We start from the raw sequence: 12,053 nt of genomic DNA, 5'->3' as shown, positions 1-12,053 counted from the left end.
CAGTGCATGAACCTGCAATTTCCTTTCTTCACCTGATTGTCATAGCTCCACACCAGTCCCATTTCCCCATTGGTCTCGCACTGGAGCTTCAGTTCAGCAGCTGGCCTGCTCCTGCAAAGGCCTCCACATGCAGCTCTTCCAGGAGGCTCTCTACAAATACACAGGCCCAGCTCCCCATCAAAACCCCGGTAGTCCTCTGCAGTATGGCACACCTGCAGGAAAAAGGCAGAGCAAGAATCAGCTCACAGTTTTTAGTGGTCTCCTTTCTAAACAGAAAGAACAGTGAAAGCATTGCTAATGAAGTTAGAGTTTCATGCAGTAGTTAATGGTTAAATGCTAAGTGGACTTAATATGAGTCTGTGCTAGGTAAACTATTGTCAGGTTCATGTAAGAGAGGGCAAAGACATCTGGTTTGTACTCATTAGCCTTGCTTAATATGTTTAGTCAGTGTGTTCTGTAAACAGGCTGCAGTTTAAAACTGAACTTGTGTCACATATCTTGAGCACGAGTTTCCTGTCTAATGTCATTTTGTGGCGGAACCTTTGCCCTACTTTGACTGTATACATCTGATTATGACATGATTGCACAATGCATAACCTGCTGACTACAGTGAAATGACCACTGGTGTCTGTCCCAGCAGTCTCCATACTGTGTGCGAGTTTTTCCGTCTCTGCAGACATCGTACTGTTGTTGTACACATTTGTCTCCATTTCCGGTGGTTTGATAGCCGATGGTGCAGTGGCAACGTCCATCACTGGCCTGTGGAAAACTCAGGGGGATAGCAGTTCATGCTGTGGTCAGTTTGTTACCTAATATTCCAAAGTGCTCATTCATTCATTCCTTCATTCATTGACACACACAGACACACTGCACTTTGAACCTTACTACATATCAGAGTATTATTATTGCTCAGTCTGAACATTGATTTTCCTGTCCTTCCTTTTTTATACAACTGTATACACAAACACCGATATGACAGCGAGACAAATCTCATTTCTGTTAGTCTGAGCTGATGAAAGAATATCTCAACACCTGCGCGCACTGCAGTAGGCTAGGAAATTTGACCCTGAAGTGAGGAAACTTGATCAGAAGCTATTGAGCTTGAAGCTACAGATTGTTCTGTCGAATGCTTCAGAGGGAAAGTGAGGAAGATACTCTGCCGACTATAAAAGTGTTCACACTGGAACACGGCTTTCCTAACACAAAAAAATACAGGCTTGAGAAATTTGAGCTCTTCCTTGGGTTTCATTTATAATGGATGAACTCAAAAGACAATAAAGGAAGTGTGTGACAAGCGCTGTCGAAAGCTGTGATGTGTCAGATGAAGTCAAATGAAAACAATGGGGAGAACACATAGATACACTTAACCCACAATCTACACAAATATCCAGGTGGATCCTTCAATCATGTGAAAAACACTTCAACAAAACAAGCCAGTGAACAACACCTGAAAACTCTGTCCTTCTTCTGGACAGATGCAAGTGTCCTGGCCAGGCACAGGCTGCTGAGCCACTGGACCACAGGAAAGTGGGGAATACAAGCCGGGTCTAGGGCAGTAGTGATGGGCAGGACACTTCAAGCAGCTGTCCATGGACACAGCTCCAGCATGTGGACCATATGTTCCTTTAGGACAGGGGACTGGAGCAGGGCTCCCCAGTGGGCAGTAGAAACCTAATAGAAACAATAACATCGTGTCACACACACACACACACACTATAAAACAAATCTTTTGCCATCCATTTTTCTTTATTCTCTTTATTTTTGCGTTGTTGCAATGTTTTCCAGAATAATGCCACTTTATTATGCACTCAAAACAGCCTACCTGGCTGACAGCGTGGTCTCTCCTGGTTATGTCCACTGAAGTTGTTTCCACGAGTCACAGTTAGCAGCACAGAAGCAAACAGCCACCGCAGAGAAGCTAACCCCATGCATTTGCAAGTTTGCTGCATTGTTAATATGTCCACCATTGAAGTAAAAACCAGATGAACATTAATCCCAACTCTATTCCAGACTGTGGAAGGAAAAAATGAATAATTTAATCCATGATCCTTGTTTTCATCATAGACTGGAAAGTACTTCTAGAGATGCTGCAAACCCACAGAGATGCAAGGTAAGTAGTGTGCTAGTTAATCTGCATAACTTTCAATGGCTTGCTGAAAAATTTATAAGGCCAGTAAGGTAAGGTGACAGTAAGAGTGGAGTGACTGGTCACTGGTGGAAAGCAGCAAAGAAAAACAGACTGATGCTGCCTGATCACATTACTGCTTTTGTTCTTCTCAATGCTACCATGATACTGATTAATGATTTGGCTCCTGAGGTACAACAACGCAGCTTTGCTTTAGAGGAGTCTACTGAGAATGAGGTGCGTCTCATCTAAGAGAGGATATCAATAAGATTTTTGTATAGAAATGCCACTGCAGATTCTGCTTACAGGTCAAATTCTTTATTGATTTCCTTATTGATTCCTGAAAAAATGTAAGTCTACATGGGTTTTCAGGGTCAATGCAGCTTCATTATCTCTGAGTTAAAAACAGCATGGAAACACAGAAGAATAAAGGCTTCCCAGAAACTGGGTTGTACAAAAGCTCCACTGCTCGGAGTTTCACGTCATTGTTTTGTGACGTGAGACTGTCAGAAAAACACACCAGCACTGATAAAAGGAACAGAGAATCCAGAATCCTGTTATTTCCAGAATCTTTTTAGCTTGCAACCAGTTCTCAAATACCATTCCCATTCACAGAGGCAACTTTTAAATTCACATAGTATGACAAGTATGGTATGGATAACTGATCAGATCAAGAGTCTGTCATTGTGCAAGCTTTAGCTTCACCTGCCGATGAACCAGTCTCACAAACCTGTCAAATGCTGCGTTGTCCGTGTGTGTTTACTTTCTGATAGCTGCTGCAAATTAGCTGAAAGTGGAATGAAACTAAGGTCAAGGTCTGTGTGGCTCAAAAGCGACAGATCATTTGCATCAACAAATGCCACTTTTATCTGTGAACTGATTAAACTGCCCATTGATCATCAGTAATCCAGGTTGTTGTTATATAAAGTGTAATGATCTGACGAGTTATTTCCATGCAATTTTATGTAATGTTAAACAATATCATCATTTTCTAGAAATATAAACTCGTGGTTATACATCCATGTGCCCTCAGCTCACCATATACGTGTGACAAGAGTCACATATGCTCAAACTCTTCAGTGCAAAGAGGAGCCAACAGGTCCATTGTTGTGTACAGTAACCAAAGTCTTTCTCACTCTGTGCTGTTTTTGTAGTGAAATAGATACTGGACTTTAGATCATACGAATAACCTAGATATTCCACTAGGGTAGCCATGAACTATGATCTTCTGATGACTACTCGCAATTTATCTAACCGAGCAGCGTTCAACTTTCACCCACATACGCGTGTCACTGGTGGGAAAAGCCTGCACATTTCACTTACCAAAAAACAGTAAACATAGCCAACAAAGAACTGCTAAATAATATCACAGATTTTATTACCAGCAGCATAAAAATATAAAAAGCAAAAGCAACTCAAAAGTTTAAAAGGACCTCCGCGCTGTTTACATGAGTTGTTTTTTTCTGTTCTTACAAGCAGCACAAACACTGATGAGTAAACTCTTCTCTGTCAAGCATCCAAAGCAATCCATGATAAACTAAAGCTTGGTGAGCTGGTCCAAAACGCATTTCGTTGAACTGTTACACAATTTAAAGACTACAAAACACACAACAAACAACTTTTCGTCGGGAATGATGCATAAAAAGCCATAACCTTGACTGCAAGTCAAACAAGCTACTCAGTGCAAATATTCACGTAGTCTGGGTTCTTGTAAAATGAGCTTTTGACGTAAAAAGACAGAAATCAGGCCAAAGTTCACATGTGTCTGCAAATAACATTGTTAAACTTGTTTGGGTCACCCTAATAAATCCAAACCCCTGCAAGAATTCAAGGTAAAATGTCCACACTTGGGAGGAATGAGACCTTTCCATGAACTATAGACTGACATTTACCTCTTGCACAGATTTCTTCTTTTTTTTGCTTTTTAGCATGGAGGTAAGGACAAAGACATTTTAAGGCCTTTTAGAACAAAAGAATGAAAGAGGTACTAAGCAAAGAGCAAATTCTTCATCTAAAATATCCACTATTCTTCATTTGCACATCATCTGTGCCAACCATCTCAACCTTGCCTCTCTAACTTTGTCTGTCAGTCTGTGATAGACTCATCCTGGTCATGTCCTCATTTTTGGCATCTGCAGCTCAGCCTCCTGTGAAGTGAATCTAAAAAAAAGTGTCACAAAAAGAGGTTGTTTATCACATGCATGTATTTGAATTCTGGGAGGAAGCCTGAGTACCTGGAAGAACCCATGCTAGCACAGGGAGAATGTGCCAAATAGTGCTAGGCGGTGGGTGGCTTCTCAGACTCAAACTCCAGCACACCCCTGTGCTCTCCTTTCATTAAACAACATGTAGTCATGCAATCTGAACTAGTTCATTATAATGTGAACTTTGAGCTAGCTGCCTCTTGTGCAGTGTAAACTTACCCACTGGGTTTGTAGGCTTTGTTTTTGCATTTTGATAATTACCCTTTTCTTGCTGGGGGTTGTAGCCAGGAGTGAAAATGTTTTTACAAAAGGGGGTAGATGGACTGAAACAAGAGATCCTGTCTAAACTTTGCATGCAAACGCTAAGGTACAGCTGGAAACTAGCACTAGCTAGCTTGGGTGAAAAGGTTTTCATGTAATTCATAAAATGAACATCAGACTTCTTTAAGTATAATCTTGAAAGCTGCTTTTAGGTGCTCCAAATGTTATCAGTCATCTCCCGTGACAGTGTAGAAGGGGCAAAGGTACAAAACGCTGCCATAAATAGGCCAGGCTACACCTTTGTTACTTGAAATAATGGCTTCTCAATCACATGGTAGCCACAACCTATAGCATACACATCTTACTTACATTTTTCTGCTATAAATCCAACTATAGTATGCAAATTGCATCCCACACTGTATTGAAATGAGTGTCTGAGACCAGAAGCTATTGTGGTATCAAATCAAATGAGAACGAGAATGAGTTCAGTACAGTCAGACTCTTTATTTTTTCTTTTCACTAGTGGAGTTAGGCTTTGCTGGATATTAGGGTTACAAGTGTAATACACTTTCAAGCATTTGCAGACGTGAAGGCCATTTCTTCCGTGCAAGGTGTGTTTCTAACTTACTTTAGGCTTTTTTTCACTCAAAATTCCAAAGGTAGTAAAATTCTATCATCAGTGTGACCCTCCACGTGTTGACTGTTGACATAAGCAGAGTTGGGGCAGCTGCTCTGATAACAAGGACTTTATAAGTCAGATGAGATGAGCAGTCAGTCCACACACCCCTGATACTCAGGTAAAGACATACTTACATGCATAATGTGCTTATTTTTGTACTGGGAGAAGAATATATTGAAACGTTCTTATAGTTATATGTTTTGAGGGTAAAATTCTAATATTTTTCTATCATCTGTCCTTCTACAGAAAGATGAACATGCATTTAAAAGTTGTAATCTTTGCTGTGTCCTTCCTGACAACTTCAGGTATGTTTATCTCCTCCTTTCCTCCTTTTTCTTCATTTTGCCATGTGATTCTTTATTTATGTAGATTTATGCTTTTTTTTAAAACTATAGGATACCCACTACACAGTGACAGCAGAGAGCCAACGTGGTCTGATGGAAAGACCAACCAAGCTCATGGCAAGGCAGACCTCACAAAAGATTTGCAGTAAGTTGTCTTCATGAACGACCATATCTTCAGTGTCTAAAGACATATGCAAATATAAATACTTGCTTATTACTATTTTGTAGCATATAACCTGTCTTCACACGTTATAATTCAGTTCTTCTTTCTTGATTTCTGCAGAAAGGTTTACAAGAGCAGCATAGACAGCAGTGCACTTTACAACCAAGAACATGATGACAACCCTGTGGCAGAGGAAATGCAGCGCAAGCTCGCCATGGAGTCGGAGCGCCTGCGCATCCGTCTGCGTCAAGAGCTGGTGGAGCTGCGAGAGAGGCTGTCCCCATCTTCGGCGCATCTCAGTTCCCGCCTGGCCAGCATGAGAGAACGCTTAACTCCCCTGACTCAGCAGCTCCAAGGCTCTCTTAGTAGCAACAGCCAAGATCTGTGCAGCCAGCTGGGTCTCTATCTACAGGCTTTAGAAACAGCTGAGGCTCAGGAGGAGGCCAGTCCGTCTCTGTATCAGGAAGCCTTCGAGTTAATCAGCCAATCCCTGGAGCACAGCAGTTTTAAGTTTGCTAACACCATCAGTGACTTTTATACCAAAGCAAGTGGAGTGATTGAACATCTGAAACAGACTAGTGATCGTGAAGAAGAGCCAAGCACATCAAATGTATGGCTGGAAATGAGCTCCAAGTTGGGACAGGAAGTGAGTTCACTTAAAGAGGAGGCACAGAACAGAGTGGAGGCCCTGAAAGTACAGCTTTCTGCAGTGCTACAATCTGCACAACCTCATACAGCAGAAGTGAGAGGTAGCATAGAGCAGTTCTGCCAAAATGCATCCGTGGAGGTCCAAGTGCTTCAAGCTCGAATGGAAAGGCTGTTCACAGGGCTGGAAAAGGAGCTTGGGGTCCCAAGAGCCTCTAGCGCGACTTCGTCTTCATTTACACTCCAAAGTGGCTCTTTGCGGGAGGACTTCTCAGTTAAGCTCTCAGCTCTGATTCAGGACATTATGCAGTCAATGCAGTGACTACAGAAATCTGTATTCCTTTTCATTTATTTGTTTGTTTGTTGCCATTGTAGCAGCTCAGTGAGTATGTTGTAAATATGTCTGAAAGTGTGAATTTGATGCATTTGTCTCATTCTGTATGTGACCCGGTGAGAAATTGTCAATATGTATATATATGTATATATATGTATATATATATCGCTGTCTTTTGAGAGTAAAGGTATTCATGACACTGTACAAATGACCCTTTCTTTCTGTCAATTAATTATTGCATGTCAGTCACAGAGTCTCTGAGTTTCTTTGTTTGTTTGTGTTTATTTAAAGCATATACTTTATTTGCTTATAAGCAGTTGAGATTCTATAGAAGACATCTTACAGAAAAAACATCTTGTAGACAAGTATAATCAAAATTTATTTCTATTGCCATAAAATATCAGAATTACTTGTTTTTTAATTGCTTTACAGTTCAAGTTTGACTTTCCCTTCACAACTGACAACTAAGTATGGATACAAAATTATATTTAATAGGATGAAAACTACAACATTATCAGATTTTACCTCACAATCTACAGCACTATGCAGCTTCAGCATTGTACAAGGTGACAATGCAAAGAGAATTGGCTGGTTGATCTGTCAGTCCAGTGCAATTAAACAGCTTCAGAACAAACCAGCCACCAAGACCCAGCAGGACAGCAGGCGCACAGTCAGGCCTGTCATGTTATGGCCATCGCTGCCTGAAGTCACGGTATTACCTGATGCACACAAGAAGAGATGAATTAAGTTTGCTTTTTGAATTATGAAACAATATTAAGATGTATTTATGAGTCTAACTAAAGTATACTCACTGTCTTCTGCATTGGGAGAGTCTTTAATAAAGTAAAAGAAAAACGGAAAGTGAGAAACTTTGTAACTTAAGTATTCTTGGAAAATCGCAAGAAAAGAATAAAAATATGTTTCAAACCTTTAGCCATGTAAAGAGGTCCGACTGAAATGGTAGTTGATTCGCTGCTTTCTTTACCAAAAGGAACCAAAGACCTTTTTCTTCTGTTATTAGCACAATTCTGAAAATGTTTAACACAAAACATGTGGAAACTATGGATTTATAATATACATGTTAAGATAGGGATGAGCCTACAGCCCCAGGGATTTAGTGGCCCAACTGTGAACCACAAAGTGTTGCTGGTGGAAATAACAATCTCTTTCCTGCCAAGTTCTATAAAACCATTAAGTAATATATATTATATATTATTAAATATTGTCTGTGGTATCTTTTCTCTACCATGACTTTATCTGCTGTTTCAAAGAATGCGCTCATTCTTGACTTTTCAACTTACTTGAAATTACCTGAATTTGTTGACATTTGCTAGGCTCACAGAGTCTCAGCATGCAGTGCACATAGATGCTGGACTTTGCCTGGTCATGGTGCTGAACAAAGCGGAAGGCCTCAAAGTTAAACCGGGCAACCGTGGAGACGCCATTGCTCGTCACAGTCGTCCTGTTAGCTATATTGCAGCTGGTGGAAAGTGTTTTTTTTTTTTATTAGAGACATGAAAATATCTTAATGTACAGTTACACTGTGCTAGTGTGCGCTTTCTTACCCAGTGAAGAAGTCATACTGCACGCTCTGTGGCATATTGTAAGGAGTTGGAGTAGCAAAACAACGATCCAAGAGTAAATTGAAACTAAAAAAAAAGACAATACTGAATCAACAGGAATGAAGTCTGATGAGTTCGTTATGAGCATCCGAAAGGCATTTACTTACTTTTGTGTCAGATTATCAGCCTTGACCTCCACATATAACTTGGTTCGCAGCTCAAGTCCTGGTGGAGGCACCACTAACGGATAGTTATAGTTAGAGTCCTAGAAAAAGAGTGTCAGAGTAAACCAAGTCATTAGAAACACATCTGATTTGTGTCCTCATGAGCTGACTGATAATTTATACCTACGTTAAAAACACTCATTTTGAGTGAATCGATGAAGGTCCCATTATTGTTGCTGGTTGCCACAGAGACTGAGGAGCTAGAAAAATAATTGAAAACATGCAAAAAAAGACAGAGAAACATATGGTAACTTTTAGATTTGCTGTATAAATGCGCAATAAGAAACACATCTCTGGAGTAAGTATATCTGGTTCCTCACGCTGTAATCTGTGTATTGTTCAAAAGGTATTGCAGTGGATATCGGCAGGAGAAGTGGTAATAGAGATCTGTGGAGTAGCTGATCAGCCCCTGGTCAGATCTAGGTGTGTTAATGTATCCTGTAACAATAACTGCCTGGATACTCGAGAAGCTGCTGAAGGGACCTGAAGGGTCTGGGTTTTCATCTACAATCTAAGAAAGATAGAAAGAGATACGATTGTGGTTCATATATGCTGCTAAACAGTTTCCCAAAAAGCAGCCAGATATCTAACATCTGGCAGCTCCATTTTCCAGATATGTGTCATTTTTTGCCAATCTCTCCATTCTCCAATATCCAATAACCTGCAGAGACTGGCGACAGGAGTTATCCTGACTCTGGTTGACAGGAAGCTGGAAATGGACGACCGGAGGGTTCACACTGGTGTCCACAGAGCCCTGGCACGCTGTATTACTGTACTGCCCATTCAGTGCTAGCTCTGTGGCATTGAAGCCAGCCCACTGAACTGTGCATAGGTTGATGTCCAGGGTAATCTTGCTGGTGCCACATTGAACCATTAGGTCTGAGTTTTCTGCGAAAGAAAGAAATTTTAAAAACCCTGGGAGTTAAATAGTTGTTTAATTTTATATATTAATAATGTGATTTTTTTTTTTTAATTAAAAGGTTAAATGATTATGATTTAGTGGCTGCCATGTTTAAAGCCTAAATCTTGTACAGCTAAATAAATATCTACCAAATTTGGTCAAAAAGTTTTAAAAAGAGCATTATTTTTGTTTTCTTAATAGCACTGATATTTTATTTGTTGAAAGTCACACAAAAAGTACCTGGGGTCCTTTGATATTCAGAGGAGCAGTTATAGAGGCACCGAACAGGCTGCAAAAGCATCACCAGCAGGGGGAGACAACGGTAAAGAGCCATAATGGCAGTTCCTGTAAAAGGAGTAAAACAACAGTAGCAACAGTTATTTTTATTATTTTATGTGAAAAATGTGTAAATAAGTTGTTGTTTTTCTACTAGATGATTCCAATGTTTATAATAAGGTCTACAATCATGTGGAAAGGTCCGGAGCCACACTTCATTTCTTTAGAGAAGCCAGACGCTTTTGTTCAAGTGGTCTTGAACAGTTTTCTGGGGGGGTTTTCTTTTAATTTCACTGACCTATGATAATAGTAGATAACCTATCAGAGAGCCAATTTTAAATTGTATCATGCCTGGTATATCACAGTATGCAGTCCTTAAAAAAACAGAGGAGGACAAAAGAAGAAGTGGTAGGCCTAAAAAACTATCTACAGCACATGAACAAAATCTGAAAATAATGTCCTTAAGAAATTAGATAAATACAGCAATGACCTGACATGGGACCTGAGAGATGCATCTGGCCCTTTAGCGAATTCATCTACTGTTCACTGAAGCCTCGTCAGAAATGGTCTCAGTCGAATTCTGGCTGTCAAGAAACCATTCTCAAGGAAGGAAATGGGGCGAAAAGGATGTTTGCCAATTTACACAAGAACTGGACTGAAAATCAGTGGCATCTTGACATGGAGCTGACCAAAAGGCAACCACCATCCAAAGAAAAGCTTTGAGCTTCAAGAAGCCTGAAGAACTATTCTTTAAGACTACTTAACAATAGATGTATCATTGCACCAATTTCCCATTTCCACATTACTGTATTTTTAAAAAATGACAATTGACTGAATCCTTTTTCACAGTACTGCATATAATTCTTTATTTTAGGAAGAGACCTATGCAACAACCAGAAGAGGGTCTTACCTTGGTGATACCTGAGCAGGTGCTTGTCACAGTATTTGAGATATATGGCTTATATAGTATTCAGGATACATACCACAGTTGCGTGACTCAGTAGCCCTCCCTTTGTCTAATTTTAGACCCCTACACACACACACACACACACACACACACACACACACACACACACACACACACACACTTTCCCCTATCTTTGTGTACTGGGACTTGTGTGACACAGCTCCCGCAGGTTAGCTGCAACTGTTGTTTCGGGTTTCTTCCATCAGAAATCATTATCAAAGAACAGAAGTTAAATATAGCTGTCGGCTGTCGCACCTTCCTGCAATGAGGCAAGTGAGGTTTAAACCTTGATGCAGTGTGCATATTTGGTTGTTGAACTTTTCAACTGACTTCAGACAAAGTGAGCCACGGACACTTTTCTCCCTTACTTAATTTTTCACTATAACTTCTTACAAAAATCAGGCAACATTACTGAAGACCTGCAGGTTTTTCATTATCATATTGCAGCTAATGTTTCTAATAAAAAAATGCCTGAAACACATGCAGAGCAAATGCATTTTACAAAGCAGAACCCAGGCCAATGCATAAATTTAATAACTGAGATCCTCCATCGACTTGCAAATAATTCAAGAATCAGATTTCAAAAGCAAAAGCAAAAAAACAAAAAGACTAAACATACATGCTTCAAGAGTGGCTTTATCTCTTGAGAATTATGCACAATGAATGCTTGAGAGGTGATCTTGCCACAACAGCCTATTAAAAACTTGCTGTTAGTTCCCCTTGCATGTCAGACTTATTTCAATCTTGATAGAACTGCATTGCCTATAGACTAGATACCTATAGGCCATAACTGTTACAACTCTACTGAGAACACCCATTGTTCACTAGTAATATAGAAGAAAATTAGCTTAGTGTTCTGCTAAAGAGCCCAAGGTGAAAGAAAACATTTGTCACTCTATCCAGTGTCACTCTGTCCTGATTTTTACCTCAGAGGAAACTTGTTTAGAAAAAATTCACAGGCCATTCTTCCACTCCTTAGTCCTTGTATTGTTATATTTTTTTCCTGCAATGACCTTGACTGCACACATGGTTGTAGTGCTTTTTGATAGAAAGTGTGGTTGGTTTGTTTGAATTGTTGTACCAAGTGTGAAATAAATAAATAAATAAATAAATGAAATGAAATCAGTGAATTATGCAAGTAGAATGATTCAGTTCAAATCCGTTTTATTTATATAGCACCAAATTACAACAACAGTTGCCTCAGCACATTTTATATTGCAAGGTAAAGCCCCTATAATAATATACAGAAAACAGAGAACATGATGGTCACATGTCCAGAGGTTAATGGGTCAGCTTTAGCCACCAATGTCTCAAACACTGGACATGTGTGGCTTAATCTTAATATTTAATAGTTTATCTTAATACTTA

The 12,053-nt window shown here is 39.8% G+C and overlaps 2 protein-coding genes across 2 annotated transcripts; one reads left to right on the top strand and one right to left on the bottom strand.

The window, feature by feature from the left end:
• Positions 1-2,084: 2,084 nt before the first annotated feature.
• LOC309687623 (uncharacterized protein) lies at positions 2,085-6,743 on the top strand (the record flags this gene model as incomplete). Its single annotated transcript, XM_082502722.1, has 4 exons — positions 2,085-2,110; positions 5,516-5,574; positions 5,665-5,758; positions 5,897-6,743. 4 exons carry the CDS (start codon positions 2,085-2,087, stop codon positions 6,741-6,743), a joined length of 1,026 nt encoding a protein of 341 aa, XP_082358848.1.
• Positions 6,744-7,254: 511 nt separating this feature from the next.
• Positions 7,255-10,642, bottom strand: LOC309687683 (zona pellucida-like domain-containing protein 1). The gene is made up of 11 exons (XM_082502805.1): positions 10,629-10,642; positions 9,683-9,787; positions 9,203-9,429; positions 8,862-9,052; positions 8,669-8,741; positions 8,485-8,582; positions 8,321-8,404; positions 8,067-8,235; positions 7,684-7,783; positions 7,568-7,588; positions 7,255-7,474 (listed from the first exon to the last, which is right to left on the bottom strand). The coding sequence occupies exons 2-11, from the start codon at positions 9,774-9,776 to the stop codon at positions 7,380-7,382; spliced, it is 1,152 nt and encodes a 383-aa protein (XP_082358931.1). The 5' UTR covers positions 9,777-9,787; positions 10,629-10,642; the 3' UTR covers positions 7,255-7,379.
• Positions 10,643-12,053: the final 1,411 nt, after the last annotated feature.

The sequence above is a fragment of the Aulonocara stuartgranti genome, assembly GCF_965226115.1.
Source record: "Aulonocara stuartgranti genome assembly, chromosome: 14".
NCBI lineage: Eukaryota > Metazoa > Chordata > Actinopteri > Cichliformes > Cichlidae > Aulonocara > Aulonocara stuartgranti.
The sequence above is the reverse complement of the archived record's forward strand: the minus strand, read 5'-3'. Positions and strand labels throughout refer to the sequence as shown.

Bases quoted from the DNA above. Each gene is read 5' to 3' on its own strand.
- LOC309687683 (XM_082502805.1), bottom strand. From the start codon at position 9,776: ATGGCTCTTTACCGTTGTCTCCCCCTGCTGGTGATGCTTTTGCAGCCT. The intron at 8,405-8,484 runs GTAAGTAAATGC...CTTTTTTTTTAG, and splicing joins GCTGATAATCTGACACAAAA to TTTCAATTTACTCTTGGATC. The intron at 8,236-8,320 runs GTAAGAAAGCGC...ACTTTCCACCAG, and splicing joins CAGTATGACTTCTTCACTGG to CTGCAATATAGCTAACAGGA.